Source organism: Lolium perenne, chromosome 3, assembly GCF_019359855.2.
Source record: "Lolium perenne isolate Kyuss_39 chromosome 3, Kyuss_2.0, whole genome shotgun sequence".
Classification (NCBI taxonomy): Eukaryota; Viridiplantae; Streptophyta; class Magnoliopsida; order Poales; family Poaceae; genus Lolium; species Lolium perenne.
In genome coordinates, this window is record NC_067246.2 from 303,678,101 (window position 1) to 303,694,295 (window position 16,195).

At 48.0% G+C, this 16,195-nt stretch overlaps 1 protein-coding gene across 2 annotated transcripts; it reads left to right on the top strand.

The window, feature by feature from the left end:
- The first annotated feature begins 11,971 nt into the window (after window positions 1-11,971).
- LOC127345287 (histone deacetylase HDT2) lies at window positions 11,972-15,675 on the top strand. Of its 2 annotated transcripts, none has more exons than XM_051371734.1 (10): window positions 11,972-12,112; window positions 13,357-13,424; window positions 13,530-13,735; window positions 13,824-13,846; window positions 13,941-13,997; window positions 14,179-14,312; window positions 14,722-14,796; window positions 14,890-14,986; window positions 15,080-15,242; window positions 15,325-15,675. In XM_051371734.1, the coding sequence occupies exons 1-10, from the start codon at window positions 12,088-12,090 to the stop codon at window positions 15,383-15,385; spliced, it is 909 nt and encodes a 302-aa protein (XP_051227694.1). In that variant the 5' UTR covers window positions 11,972-12,087; the 3' UTR covers window positions 15,386-15,675. The 2 variants fall into 2 exon arrangements, with proteins under 2 accessions (XP_051227694.1, XP_051227695.1); XM_051371735.1 differs by having other exon boundaries at window positions 14,890-14,968.
- Window positions 15,676-16,195: the final 520 nt, after the last annotated feature.

Here is a 16,195-nt window from a genome sequence, read left to right on the forward strand (position 1 = left end):
CAGATGCATCTGCAGCAAGCTGAAGCAAACTGGCAGCGCCAACTCTAATGTTTTCTGCATCAGGAGAGTTGTGAAGACCTACCCAATAATTCGTAAACACAGCAGCAAAACTGATTAGTTCACTAGGGGATTTAATGAGTTTATTTTCAAAAAAAAGCTCTATTTCTTAGTTTCCAAATTGCCCAACATATAGCAGCTAGTTCAACAATTTGCACATTCCTACTGGCTGGAACTAGACGGGGAAACCACCAAAACAACTGGGTAAAGTTCCCAGGTTTATCAGAGGCACCAATCGACATTGCAACTGTGTTCCAGACAAACTTTGTTGCTGCACATTCAAAGAAGAGATGAGATATAGTTTCATTTTCATGATAGAATTGACAGGAAGCACTCCCAGATCAGTTTCTCTTCAACAAATTATCTTTAGTTGCAATAGTATTGTGCCAGATAAGCCACATGCATATCTTTATTTTTAAAGGAATCTTGCTTTTCCATAGGATCTGTCCACACCACTTCTGCATAGATGATTGTAAATAGATTTAACAGAAAAAATTCCATTTTTCGACCATTTCCAGAAGGGTCTATCTTTTTTCCTATGATAGCGCTGTGTCTCACAATGTTCAGCAGTCCATGTACTTGCATAGCCAGATCTGGTGATAAGTATCTCCTAAAAGAGAAATTCCACCCACGGACAGCAACCTCTGCTACAGTCACACTTTGATCATTGCAAATTTTAAAAATGTCAGGGAAGGTTTCCTTTAGAGGATGAAGACTATGCCAAGCATCATACGAGAAGCTTGTCAGTTTTGCATCTCCTACATGCATCCTCCTGCCACTGAGATATAAAGATTTTACCTTCTGCATATTTGTCCATAAAGGGGAGTCACCGGAGTAGAAAATACCAGTATCTTTCAGGTACAGTATCAGACTCAATCTTCCACCACCACTTACACATGAGACTGACATTGAATTTGGTGAGACCTTTCAAGCCCAAACCACCTTTTTTTATTTGGTTTACATATACATCTCCATTTCACAAAGTGATATTTTTTATCAACACTACTAGCCCAGAAAAAGGATCTGGTGGGTTTATCCATTTCTTCTATTGTAGACTTGTGCAAGTCTCATGGACATCTAGTATACCCCAGTACTGGACAAGCAGGCAGCTATCTTGATCATTCTACCACCATTGGACATTGTTTCCTACCGAACCACACAATTTTTTTCTTTATTTTTTCACCTAGGAATCGCATCTCAGCAATAGTAGGTCTTCTTGCAGAAACTGGGATACCTAAGTATTTTATCGACCATTTTCCTCCCTGACAATTGAAGAGCTCAGAGTAGCACTGCATTTTGTTGTCATCTGGCAAAATCATCATTATCCCACTCTTATCAAAATTCATCTTTAACCCAGACATAGCTTCAAATAGATACAGAAGTACTTTGAGATTCCTCGCTTGTTCCACATTGTCTTGGATAAGTAAGATTGCATCATGTGCATACTGGAGCATAGCAACACCTTTTGGAATAATCTTGTCAGCTTGACCCACCAGTAAACCATTCTGCTGTGCAACATAAATCATTTTTGCAAGACTGTTGGTTGCCATATTGAACAGAAAAGGAGCAAAAGGGTCTCCCTGTCTTACACCTTTATGACTGCCAAAGTATGCTCATATCTTGTCATTGACTTTGACACTAAGTGTCCCATCAGTTACTGCTTTTTTGATCCAAATCATCCAGTTGTCACTGAAACCTTTCTGCTTGCACCAATCAAAAAGAAAATTCCAATTAACTTTATCATATGCCTTCGCGAAATCAATTTTAGTACAACCCCTTGTTGTTTTTTGAATTTTGATTCCCTTAGAACTTCCTGGAGTAGAGCAACTCCATCAGTGATGTATCTGCCTTTACTAGCCACAGCTCTGATTGTTAGAGTTTTGGTGAAATCTTAAATAAAACTTGTAGCAAGCAAATTGGTCTGTATTTCTGTATTTTATCTCCTTCAGGCCCTTTTGGTACTAAGGTAATAATACCATAGTTGATTCTCTTCAGGTCAATTATGTGACTGTGGAAGTCATTAGAGCATCTCCACCGGCGGCCCCCAAACAGGCGCCGGTAGGGGCATCGGTACTACCGTATGGGTGGCGCCGGCAGAGCATCTTCTATTTGGGGATGCTGATCCCACACCAGCGCCCCTAAACCGGCGGCCCCGATAGATTTAGAAAGTCAAATTAAAATTTTGAAAACAATATTCATACGAAGTTCGAACGAATTTTGTACAAATTTAACGTGAAGTCAAATCCCTGGCGGACCACACCGCCGCCTGCTGCGGTCGACCGCGATATGGCGGTAGTCTTCATCAACGGAGTGACCGAGGATGAAGTTCTAGCCGGGGAACTCCTCCTCGTCGTCGTCGCCACGGAGGGACGCCTGCGCCTCGACCTCCTTCTGCCACCATTGCTTCTTCGCCGGTGGAAGTGGTGGCGAGGCGTCCTCCTCCTTGACGCGGGAGTGGCGGCCCGACCCGTCGTTCGATGAGCCGGAGGAGAGGACGCGCGCCTCGCCTCGTCGCGGATGACGACGCCTCCGGAAGGAGGCGCGGGCGCGGCCGAGCGCGTGCCCGCGACGGCAGACGACGATCCGGTGCGCGAGCTTCCGGACGCCGCGGTCCTTCTGGCGCCCTCTGCAGAGTCGGCGGCGGCGCCATGCTCACCGCCCGCGGGAAGTACACCGGCTCCCGTTTCCCGCGGGGCGCGCGCGGACAGAAGCCGTACTGGCGGCGCGTGTCATCAACATCGCGGCCGTACCACCAGGCACAGCGGCCGACGTTGTTGAAGCGGCCACCCGAGCGGTTGTCCGTCCGCGCGAGCTCGACGACGCGCTCGTCTTTGAAACGTCGTGCCCAAGTGATACGTCTCCAACGTATCTATAATTTATGATGTTTCATGCTTATTTTATGTATCATTGTCACATGTTTTATATGCATTATATATCATTATTATACATTTTCTGGGACTAACCTATTAACAAGATGCCACAGTGCCAGTTCCTGTTTTCTGCTGTTTTTGGTTCCAGAAAAGCTGTTCGGGCAATATTCTCGGAATTCGACGAAACAAAAGCCAAACCTCCTATTTTTCCGAGGGATACACGGAGCCAGAAGGGCAAGCCCGGGGGAGGCCCACTGCCTCCTCCCCATGCAGCCGCGCGGCCAGGCCCACAGGCGCGCCGGCGTGTGGGGAGCCCACCTCGGGACTCCACCGACATCGCCCCTTTGCCAATTTATTCCCCCACGACGCGAAAACCCGAGATATATCTATCATACTCCAGAAAGACTCCCGGAGCGCCGCCGCCATCGCGAAACCTAGTTTCGGGGGTCAGAAGTTCCTGTTTCGGCATCCTGCCGGGACGGGGATCGACCCCCAGAGCCTTCTCCATCGACGCCACCGCCTCCATCATGCTCCGTGAGTAGTTCCCCCATGGACTACGGGTTCTAGCAGTAGCTAGTTGGTACTCTCTCTCCCATGTACTTCAATACAATGATCTCATGAGCTGCCTTACATGATTGAGATCCATCTGATGTAATCGGTGTTGTGTTTGTTGGGATCCGATGAATTGTTACATTATGATCAGTCTATCTATAAAGTTTGTGAAGTTATTGTTGCTACAATCGTGCTGTGTTTAATGCTTGTCATTAGTGCACGAGTGGCATGATCTTAGATTTAAGCTCTATAGTTATTGCTTAGATTGTATCTACAAGTTGTTTGTACATGTCTATGTCCGGAACCCGAGGCCCCAGAGTGACAGCAACTGGGATAACTGGAGGGGATGGCTTAGATATGAGGATCACATGTTTTCACCAAGTGCTAATGCTTTGCTCCGGTGCTCTATTAAAATGAGTACCTTAATTACCAGTAGATTCCCTTGAGGCCCCGCTGCAAACGGGTTGGTAGGACAAAAGATGTGATGCAAGTTTCTCATTGAGAGCGCGTATGACTATATATGGAAAACATGCCTACATGATTGATAAACTGGATGTTCTGTCTTAATGCTATAATAATTATGTCAATTGCCCAACTGTAATTTGTTCACCCAACACTTGTTATTGGAGAGTTACCACTAGTGTAGATAGCTGGGAAACCCGGTCCATCTTTCATAATCAAATACTCACTCGGTCCTATATGCCATTAGAAGTAGTATCAACTATTTTCTGGTGCCATTGCCTCTGTGTTATTCTGCTATCACGCTGTTACTGTTACTATTGCTCTCATATTACTGCTACTTTCACATCACCCCTGTTACTAGTGCTTTTCCAGGTGCAGCTGAATTGACACTCAGTTGTTAAGGCTTATAAGTATTCTTTGTCTCCCCTTGTGTCGAATCAATAAATTTGGGTTTTACTTCCCTCGAAGACTGTTGCAATCCCCTATACTTGTGGGTTATCACCAGGCCGGGCTGTCGAGAGCGTTGCCTGGAAGGCTCCTCTCCTCCGGCATCATCTGGCCCCGCTGTTCCCTGGCGAGGGTCTGCGTTTGTCCTCCTGGCGGTGGTGGCGGAGGCACGGCGAAGCCAGCGTTGGAGACGTGCCAGCCGTGTGGCAACTTGTACTGTACTAGCACGAGGATGCGGTGCTAGTACAATACGCCAGCCTCGTTGAAGGTAAGCTGCGTCGAGCGGAGCATGCCGTCGCCGCTACCGCCGGCCTGGTAGTTGTGCACCATCATCGGCGGGGTGCGTGGGAGGTTCGTGCGGAGGTTGGACGGCGGCGGCTAGGGTTGGACGGCGGGGAAAAGCGATAAGTGCGCGCCGGTGGGGTTTTAAGGGAGGCGGCAAACGCGCATTGAAGGCGCGTGGGTAAGGTAGGTGGACGCCGCATAGCCAGTCGCCGCCCTCGCTGTTTGGGTTTCCGTGTGGGAGGCCATTAACGCCGATGACCAACCTCCCCGTGTCGTTTCATATGCAAACCACCACGTCCTCTCGCTGACAAGGCGCCCCCACCCGCGAAAACCGTCGTTCCACGAGGCGTCGGCGTGCCCGATTCGCGCCCTTAGCGAAGGGGCTGACACGGGGTTGTCGGCGATTCTATTGGGCTCGAAAAATAGTCGGCACCGTTTGGGGCGCACCGGTGCGAGCCCATTTTCGCTCCCGGAACGCTATCGGGGCCGCCGGTAGAGATGCTCTTAAAGGCTGCCATCATATCTGCCTTAATTATCCCTGAGCACTCTTTGTAGATTTTTTTTTGAATGGTCACCGGGGGGAGAGAATCCCCACTTGAATTTTTTCATTCATATTTGCCTATCAAGGCTTTGCAGCCTCGTACAAGATAGGTTCCCCAGAGCAAGGGAAAGGGTTTCCCCAGAGACACACCTCGAGGCAACTCAGCTTGCAGATGCAATGAGGCTCCCCCATCAGGAGATGAGGGCACAACAACCAGCCAACCCAGCCAAGGCGACCTTGCACTGAGAGGCTGATAGGAGAAGGAGCGGAAAACCACTCCGGCCAGATCCGGATGAATCTGGCCCATACCACACCACCGGCCAGCCAGAGACGACAGATCCAAGCTGAGCCTAGGCCTGTAGTCGACTGGCACCACCCCTCGCGCCGCCAAACAGCCACCACGCAGCGAATGATCACCGCCGCAGATGGCGACGGCCGCGCCGCTATGACGCATCGCGGAGCCGTCCGCGAGCAGGACCACGGCCGGGTGCTGCACCACCCGACGCCCAGCCGCACCTCGCCACATCCACCTTCGTCGCTGGGGCGCTGCCAGCGAAGGGCCAAGGTGGAGCCCATCGCGCTGAACTGCCGCGCCCACCACCTCGATGCACAGCAGGCAAGCAAACAGATCCCGCCACCGCCGGCCACCAGCGGCCATTTTGGTCGGCGATGTATGCGGATGGTGGCGAGGGAGGTAGAGGAGAGGGGGGCGATGGCGGCGGTGCTATACAGGGGAGTTTGGCAACCGGCAATTTCTCTTTGTAGAATTTAGCAGGGATGTCATCATGACCAGCTACTTTGTTATTCTCCATCTGATCAATAATGCCTTTTATTTTTTATTCACTGAACTCTCTATCCATCACTTCTCTTTCTCCTGAGAAGACCAAATATTATATTGTCTAGAAGTGTAATTAGCTCAATTCTAAATTAAAAAAGAAAAATAGATCTATACCTAATAATAAAGGAGCTAAGGTTTCTGCCAAAATTTTCGTCCAACTTTTTTTTGGACCGTTTTGCCCTCCCACCAAATCACATAATACTGGTACTGCCACGATACCCGTTCAGTTTATACAGTTCCCCTCTTTTTCAACCGATCCGGTCTCACGGCGGCGCCCGTCGGGAGAGGTAGAGTCCCAACCACGCAGGACTCCTCTTCTTTCCTTCTAAGAGCCTTTAAATAAGGAGCTATCCTTGCATCAAATTGATCGGCCATTGCAGATCGAAACCGTGCCACCGGAAAATCCCGCCGATATAATCATACAGTATGGAGGTGTGCATGCTGGGCATGGTGTGGCGGCCGAGGCGGAAAGCAGGACGCCGATGTGGATACCGGGACGGCGCTTTTGCGGCCGGATCGGCGGCGCTGGGAGCTGGGAGGATGCTTGGAAGCTGGATCTGTGGTATTGGATTCGATTCAAGTGGAGCTAATCCTTCACGCCTGTGATGGGGACGGATCACCGACCTCGCCGACGGCCGATAATCCTCTAGCCTATCTCCCTCCACGGGACTCTCCACTCCCGGGAGCCAGACGGCGGCTTCTTCTCAGCGGCCTGCCTACGTCTCCCCACCTCCCCTGCCGTGGCTAGCCGCCCGACCCCTTCCTCTAGCGTGGCGCTGCCCCGATCTCCTCCATCACGCCCGTCGCCCGCCCTCCTCCAACGCAGTGGCGGCTGTTCTCGCCGGGGCCTCCCTCGCCGCCGAGGCCTCCACATGCCTCTCCACCATCCAGGAGTTCCCTCCGGGTCGCGTAATCAAAGAACACGCTCGAGGCCGGCACCAAATTCGAAGCGAACGCGCGCCTTGAGGAGGCTGCCGGGGAAAAGGCCCGATTCTTGAAGCTTTTTTCCTCCTCTGATACTCCAGGGAGTTGCACGGCCGGAAGAAGGCCAAGTCGTGTTGGTCCCAAGGATCTCCACGCGTCGATTCCTTCCGCGGCGAGATAGCCACAACGCCCTGGCTCGCGCGCACGGAAGTAGTCACCGTGCTCCCCTCTTGTAGATTTGTCTTGGACGCAATGCTCGAGGCCAAGCAAGATTCAGCTTAGCCCGTTCTGACTAGGACGAATTTCGATTATTTTGGAGTGCAATTTCGGATATTCTTGATGGAATTGGCTGAAGCATTCTACTTGAGATCACGCACGGTGGCAATGTTGATGTGAAGCGTCGCTCTGTTCTTGGCATCCGAATGAGATGAATGCTGAAGGCTTCACAAGTTGGATAAATGTGTTGCCTTCAAAGATAGTTGGATAGCATCAGACCTGATCTTAGAAGTTGCACTGGTGATAAAAGGATACCAGCCACTCTTTGCAGATGTGAGCTCTAAAACAAGTAGTGTACTATGCATCCAGATTCCGCAGTCTAGAAGAAACCAAAGCCAGGCTGGATGAAAATTATACGGAATTCCTTTGTTCAGGACAGTAGATAAGGTAGTGGTCGATGCCTGGTGAATCAATCTTCTCTACTGGCCTGAAGGGACACTCACCCTGAATAATCTGAATTTGTTGAAGCTGTTCGTGGCCTACACTACATGATGTTCTTGGGCGTTGGACCAATTGAGTTAGAAAGTGAGTGTGATAATGCTGTTCACCTCCTGTCCAGGAAGGAAGAGGACTGATCCAGGTCGACGGCAGAGGGAGGGCAAAGCACGCAGCTGTACAAGTGGACAGCCGGCGCTGGCCAGCTGGATGTTGCTACTAGATGTGTTCGTGAAACAAAAGTTGCTCAGAGGATTAGCTCACGTTGTTTGTGCTTTGCAAATATTTGTACCGACTCTATCTCATATGATCTTTAATTTTCTTTTAATTTTAGGTTTAGTTGATGTCAATTTGTAACGTGCAAATTTTAGCAAAGCTATGTAATTTTCGTTGCACTAAAATACAAGGAAATAACTTGTATATAAATCTAAACCTAATATACCACAAAGCGTACCTACTGGCCTTGACAAGGACTCCGCTGGATTCATTATCATCGTCATCGACAGGTTGTTCATCGACAATTGCTCACTGTGCCGCAGCGAATGTCTCTATCGAGATCCTAAATGTGACCATCAGGAACTACATCGTGTTTAGTGACCAAATAGGGAGATCGGGTAGTTGAAGAAGATGGTGTTCGACCACAAGCACAGTAAGCGCTACGACCACTTCATTGACCCCAGGAAGATGGTGGCGATTAGTGGCGACAAGAAGAGTAGCTGCACAACAACGCTCAAACATGTTACATGCTATTAGTCTAATTTATCGGGCGACTATCAACTGTTGCAATGATTTTTCCCGGTGCATCGCACGGGCTATTTTCCTAAACTATAACTAACCCTAGCTAATCAAACCCTACTTAATTAAAACACATATAACCCTAAACTATACTAGCTATAACCCGATCTAATAAAAACATGCTCTATATAATATAGCAGCTAGCTAGCAAAGCGTAGATTAACACCAATCTATATCTATACCTAATAATAAAGGGAGAAGCGTTTCCGCGGTTTGGTCCGTCGCTTTATGATTTCGTCCGTCCGTCCGCGTCTCGTGTACAATTCAGAGTAGAACGCCCCGCGTCGTACGTCATAGTCAGGCAGGTTAAGGCTGTCGTGAACAAAACGAGTCCATATCGTTGGTTTAAGTTCTCGTTAACAAAACGAGTCCAGATCGATTGGGTCTAGGCTTTCCTAGCGGACACGTTCCCAGCTTTCACCCCTGAACCCTGGTTCCTACTTCCCAACGCGTCCACGACTCCTCCCATATATAAATACAAGGCGATGCCCCCGCTTCGATGGAACAGGTTCCTCGTGGAGCTCAAGGCGAGGTGTCGAGGAGGGAAGATGCCGGCGTTGGTCGGACGAAGTGCTTGCACAGCCGAGGCAGGACGAGCTCGGGCAGCCAGAACTGGAGCATGGCGCGCGACATCGTCCCAGGAAGCAGGAGATGGCCTCGTGCGGCTGCAGAGCGGGAGCCAGCAGAATCAGAGGCGCGCCAAAGTAAGAAGGATGCGGGCTCGTTCGGCTGCACGTGACGCCGGAGCGTGTGCCTGCGGGGGCGGAGGCGCGCAAGGTCGGCAGCTGGGATGCGCGGGCAAGAGTAGCGATCTGGAGGGCTGGAGCGGAGTCAGGACTCAGGACCGAGCTTGGTTCGGCGGCACGGAGCAGGCAACGGCAAATCAAAGCAAGAAAATGTCAAATTACGCCGGAGCTAATCAGCAGCTAATTGCACCAGAGCCCACTTTGGTTCGCAGGAATCAGTGCAACAAGGCGTTAACAAGCAAAAAAAAAAGCATGAGCCCAAAAGGAGAACTCACGTCCGCATTGCCATGCCGGCTTCATCATGGTACCTTAATTTTAATCTTTAGATGCATCCGGCACTTCCCCGTCGTATCCCATGAAAGCTTAATAGGAATTGTCTCATACTGACTGTGGAGCAGGCCAAGAGAGCCGGACATAGACAAACGATCGATTTATCGATCATGCAGACAAAACGACGGCATGGTCGGGGTCAACCTCTGAAGTCTGAACGCCGATCTGCCGCAAGATTTTGAACCAGATGCCACGAGATAGGGGCATTGGAGAAGTATGTGCATGAGGCATAGGGGACAAACACCATGGTTGGGCAAACCCCTGCGCAGCAAGAGGTCAACAGTCCAACATCACCCACGGATCACCAGCCATCCGAAAAGCGAAACTTCAGGGGCGCGAACGATTCTCAAACCTGGCGTGCCGCGGGCTGAACGGTGCTCCCGGCGAGGCAGGCAGTGTAAGAAGAGCGCGTGGAGAACTAGCCATCCGCCGGGAATTTCCACGAGAAAACATCGGCGCCCTCAGCCAAGGTCGTCTTTTGAATCCTGCATGCTGCACAACAAAATTCAGCGGCTTCTGAATACTATGGATATATTTGTATTCTCCCTGTGTGTTAGTAGTTTCTGAATTAATGATTTTCTAGGAAATACTCATATATAATTTGGGGAGTACATATGTTGGGAATTGAATGCGCAAATAGTTATAAGGAAATACATGGGCTTCTAATGCCACCGGACCACGACGGTAACGAAGCCCAGTGTCGTCTGAACACCATCAAAAATTGTGACAAAGAGGAGAAGAGTTAAGTACAAATGGTTTTGGAGAGAGCATTTAAGTAAGGAAAATGATCCTATTCCCCCGGAGGATCACGGGCTCGCATGCCTCCGGACGCGCGTCCGTCCGATGCCACCAATCGTACGGGCTGTCTTTTCCTTGGCCCCACCTCCGTGGCATGCTGCATGTTTGACTGTTCGGCGGGTTGACCCTTATCTTCCGTCGTTCTCATCCGCACAAAGTTGGCTTTATTTTTCTCGTCCCACCACGGAGCGGTCGATCCGCCGCCGGCCATTGCCGCAATCTTGAGCTCCATCCCCACTGCCGACCAGTGCCGCGGCTCAAGCTCCATCCCTGCCACCGGCCAGCGCACCTTCCGCGCTGCCATCTCCGTCGTGGAGTGGCGGCTCCAACAGCTCTGCCGCCCCAACTACATGGTAGCTTGACCCCGACTCCATCCTCACCTCCGGTGATTGCTGGTGCCTCCGCCTACCGCGACCACCTCCTCCACCAATCGAATACTGGCGCCGTCGATTGGCCCGACTACCTCCGTCTCGGGGCGACCATTCATGCCGCCCCGCAGGTGACTTCACCAGTCCGAATGGTCTATGGATGCCGTCGACCGAGGTCCGCCCTGGGCGTGGTGCCGTCATGTTGTACACTCGCGGGGCTCCGCCTAGGCGTCGCACCCGTGGCGTGCACGCGCTCGTCCCCAGGCATGAGGTTGTCGCGGAGGAGAAGGTGGGTGTTGCCAATGGCTTTCGGGATGGGGCCTAGGGGCAGAGCAATGTTTTGGGCAGTGCTGCAAAAGGCAGGGACAAATGCCATGACGGGTGGATGGCGATGCTACCATGGCAGAGATGGGATGATTGTGCTACATTTTTTTTTCTTTTTTGCTACACATTTATTTTTGTGTTGCTACCTCCGTTCTGCAATGTTGCTACAAAAGTATAAGTTCTTTGCTATGAGGTCTCCGTTGATTTCTCCGATGAGGTCTCGGTTATGTGCATTTGCAACACAGCAATATTGTTTGCTTCAAATTTTCTGTTGTTTTGCTACAATTGCACAATATATTTGCTACGCGGTCTCCGTCGAGATCTCCGGTGAGGGTCTCCGGCGAGGTATCCGTGAGGTTCTCCGACGATGGCTTCGCCGATGTCGGTTTTGCTACAATTTATTTTGCTGTTTTGCTACATCTACGTAATATGTTTGCTACGTGGTCTCCGGCGAGGTCTCCGGTGAGCTCAGTCTTTTTTTCCTGAACGAACCGTTTTTTGCTTCAGTCATTTGCTGCCGGGGGTGATTTTTTGCTGCCGGGAGATGTTTTTTTGCTACATGCAAATCCAACCGTCAAAATGGTTGATCCGACGGCTGGGGACCCGGGGGCTGGGGAATCAGATCCCCCGGGGGACGCCCAGCAGTTTCCTTTAAGTAATTATTTTCGCCCGGTGCAAAGCACGGGCACTTTTACTAGTAAGTTATAAAACCGAAAAGAAAGTAGACGACGATTTGATTGGAAAGAATACCGCTTGCATTCGAAATTTCGAAAGTCCACCAGACGATCAACCCAACTTACGAAAAAAAGGTCATACTGATACCTGGACCCACTGTCATAGACCGTAAAACACGATGGGGCGCGCAGGCGAATCCTTGGCTGCTCCATTCCATAAACCCAGTCCCCACCCAACGCATCCCCATCCCTCTCCACTCCGCAGCGCGGCCACTCCCTCCGCCAAAACCCTAGCGAAATCACGGAGAAGAGAGAGCGAGACGCAGGGGAAGCAGCCCGCCCGCCCGCCTCTCTCACCAGGGAAGATGCAGCAGGATCTCCGCTTCTGGGGTGCGTATCGTCTCCCCGAACCCCCCCGATCTGATCGCACCCTATTCTGGCGGCGGTTGTGCATTTGGCCGGCCGTCTGGTCGGGCGGCAGGGAAGGGGAAATTTCGCTGGTGATGATGGATTCATTTTATCCCTTAGATTCCGACCACTCGCTGGCGACCTAATCGACCTAGGGTCTCTCGCCTCCGACCGATCTCTGTTAATTTAGAGTGCCGTATTTCTGTCCGCGCCTGCAATCCGTAATTAGTACTTAGTATATCCCCTGTTTGTCTTTGTCTTGAGGAGAGTAATGTGGGTGCCCGTGCCTTGATCTGGACCGAATGATGTGGTTTCCAGCTTCGGTTCCGTGCTGTTACTGGGTTTGGTCTGTGTGAACAGTAATTTCACGGATACCGGATTGGATGATATTTGTTTGTCCTGTCCTTAAGCTAGTCATAACCTACATTGTAATGTGGTATCACCTTCTATATATGTTCTGTTTGCGGCCTGTATTTCTTTTGAAGATAATTTATGCTCTGATAATTGCCTGTTGGCACCACCACTGGATGATTTCTGTTCTGTGATGAAATATCCCCATTCTGTTTGCCATAATAGCATCTACTGTATATATTTCTTTGGGCGCTTCGGAGAGAAACAGATACACCGTGTTTCCTAATTTCCCGTAATAGTCAACCCGCATTCCTGCGATTTCTATTTGCGCGTACAAATCATAATTAGTTTTCCCTTCGATTCAAAAATAGTAATTAGTATCCCCTTATTCCGTTGGCTTGCGATTGCATACTTTGCTTGATCTAGAAAGAGCAATATGGGTGCCCTGTCCTGTTACGGAGAGTGTGATGTGGGTACCGTGTCTTGATCTGGAGCGAGTATTGTGATTTCGAACTTCTGCTCTGTGCAGTGTGCTGTTCCTGGGTCTCGTTTGTGTGAAAGAATAATCTCGTGGATATTGGATTGGATAATATTAGTTTGTTCCCTTTCACTGCTGGTAACATAGATTTTAAGTTGTTATCAACTTCGATATATGTTCTGCTGTGAGGTGTACTTATTGAAAATAAGCATTCTCTGGTAATTGTCTGTTCGCACCGTGATTTTTTTTCTGTGTGAAAAATATCTCCATCGTGCTTGCCATAATAATGTGTGGTGTGATCTGAGCGCTTTTGAAAGCAACACATACTTGTGTTTCCCAATTTCCTATGTTTGTCAAATAACTAATGGCTACTATGCATGAATGTTGACATTTTTAGGAGTTGTGGTCAAGCCTGGAGAGACATTCAAGTGTGACCCAGGAGAGTTATATTATCATTTGTCACAGGTGCGCTTTACAAGCTTCATTTATAGTTGGCCTTTTAGCTCACTTGGGTGGATTAAGTTTGTTGACTCTTCGGGCATTTGCTTCTTTTTTTTTTGTTTACTACAGATAGCATTGGAGGATGGCAAGGCGAAAGAGAATGTGGAAGTTTTTGTGAAGACTGATGATAAAAGGATTATGCTTTGCACACTTTCAGTTGATAATGATCCTCATTTTGTAACTGGTCTGGTGTTCAAAAAGAAGTTTGAACTTCTGCACTCATCAATGAACAGCAACATCTGCTTTACTGGCTACAAATTCGAGATTGTGGATAGATATCCTTCCATATTTCATACTTCATTGTTTGCTAAATAGCTCGAATATGCATTTGTGTTCTTTAACCCTTTTCCTGTCTGTAATAACGTATAACACATATACCAAAGGAGGTAAATGTTGTTTTCATTTTAGTACTGTGCATCTAGGACAATTTCTTTGTACAGTTGGCAACTTGGCATAACATGCTTATATCTGATGTTTCAGATAATGAATCTGACCAGGAGGTTCCATTACTAATTCCACTAGACTCCAATACAGATGGTATATTCTTTTGCTATGCATAAGAATTCTTGTTTACCTGTTTAGGAGCTTAGAATGATTTATCTGCTGCGGACATTAGGGAGATTCCCTGTGTAGCTAAGATGTTATTTGTCCTCTTTGCATTTGCTTTACAACTAGAACATGCCACATTGACACTCAACATGTTTGTATTTACTTTCAGGTTACAAGAACAATGAAGCTACACATGGTTCAAATAAGCTTACTGCACCAAGGCCTGTTGATGCTCCACCCTCTATACCTAAGGCTACAGTTGAGGAACCAATTAGTCCTCCAAAGCCAAAGGGAGATGATAAGGTTTGTAACTTTGCTAAGAATAAGCAGCCATGAGTTATGACGGAACTGCTGTTCCCTGGATGACTTGTTTTTCTTGCTCTAGGCCTCTAGTTGTTCTGGATTGCTAATTGAGAATGTTTTAAATACGTTTGATGAATATTGTTAACATATGCCAGTTTTGTGTTACTAAAATTAGTTTGCGTGAACTATGCATGCATTTTGACAGTTTTTTTATGTGTATAATCAGTGGTTTCCATGTGTCAAAAGTCCTACTTTTTTGCAACCTCATAGTAATTGGTACTTGGATGACAAATCCATGAATGGGAGTTGTAGGTTGTAGCAGCCCAAATAGTAGCTCAGGGAATTCATATTATCAGTACGGTTAAACCTGACATGGATTTGATATGCTGATTGCTGAATGCACTTGAAGGACAAGACTGATGCACATAATCCAAGTGATAGTGATGATATTGAGACTTTTGAAGATGTTGATTACCCTCAAAAGGTATGAGATTGTTCAAAGAGACCTTTTATATTGATGCTTCTTCATTCCGTAAAATCCTGAAATTCTTATCTCTTTTGTGTTGTTAACATACAGAAAACAAAGGGCCTAACAAGGCCAGTGGAAACACCGCTAAAGACACCTCAGGGGAAGAAGGCAAAGATAGAAACACCAACTACGGGCAAAAACACTGGTGCAGAGCATTTCTTTTGATTTCTAACCTGCTGAACTCGTATTGGTCTTTTAATGGCACATGAATCTCACTAGATGAACAATTTGCATGCAGGCTATGTCCACGTCGCGACCCCTTATCCATTAAAACAGGCTAGTAAGACAAGTGGCTATGTCCACGTTGCCACCCCCTATCCAGCAAAACATGCAAGGAAGGAACCTGAAAGCAAAGACAAGTTTAAGCAATTCACTCCTCACGTTTGCGGCTCATGCAGCAGGCAAAGACTGCTTTCTTTCCTTTGAAAACTTGTTACCATCTGTATGATGTTATATCCTCACACATGCACTTCTATTCTTCAGGACTTTTGGCTCCCCAAGGGGTCTCAAAGATCACTCCAAGGCGAAGCATGGTGCCGAGTGACCTGAAACATACTGTGGAAAGAGTGAGGTGTTAGCTAGTAGGGGAGAGGGGAGGGGTTCTGGTTAACTGAATTTTGGTGTCGGTAATGCAGAGATGGTGTGTAAAGAGGTTGCTTTGTCTAGCATTGCTCAACATGCACGATCAGGAATATTTTCTGCTTGACAAAATTCTAGACTGTTGTTGGTGGCTTGGTGCTATGCAAGTAATGCTGTTAACTTCACAAAAAGAAGTAATGCTGTTATGTGTGCCTGGATTCTGAGATCAGTGGTAATTATTTTGGTTGGGTTCTACTGTGTTGTTGATGAATGTTTTTTTGTTCCTTATATGTGTTTTGGTGATTCATCATGCTTATAAGTGGCCCTACAAGGTTAGAAGGTGCGGCCTGTACGAAGGCAATGAAAGTTTTTATTTTTTACTTAGTGGAAGTCCTGAGCAAATTTCTGAATAGTTTGTGCATGTTTCTAATTGCTTCAGGTGGTAGTGTAGTTTTTTTTCTGCAAGGAAGTCATTTCCACTGTCACATTTTTTTTGTTGGGTGTGCTTGCGTTTATGAATTATTAACAGCATTACCTTTTTTTGTGAAGTTAACAGCCTTTATCGATTATCTGTGGTTCATATTAATTGACTCTAATATGGATGTATCTAGACACATTTTAGTTCTAGGTACATTCATATTACAATCAATTAATATGAATAGGAGGGAGTAGCATTTTTCTTCAAGTTATGCCATTGCAATTCATCTTTGGAAAATATAAAGGCTGAAAGTGGATTTTCCCCATTAATTTTGACAACTGCAGTGCCATTTTATGA

Bases quoted from the DNA above. Each gene is read 5' to 3' on its own strand.
- LOC127345287 (XM_051371734.1), top strand. From the start codon at position 12,088: ATGCAGCAGGATCTCCGCTTCTGGG. The intron at 12,113-13,356 runs GTGCGTATCGTC...TGACATTTTTAG, and splicing joins GCAGGATCTCCGCTTCTGGG to GAGTTGTGGTCAAGCCTGGA. The intron at 15,243-15,324 runs GCAAAGACTGCT...TCTATTCTTCAG, and splicing joins GTTTGCGGCTCATGCAGCAG to GACTTTTGGCTCCCCAAGGG.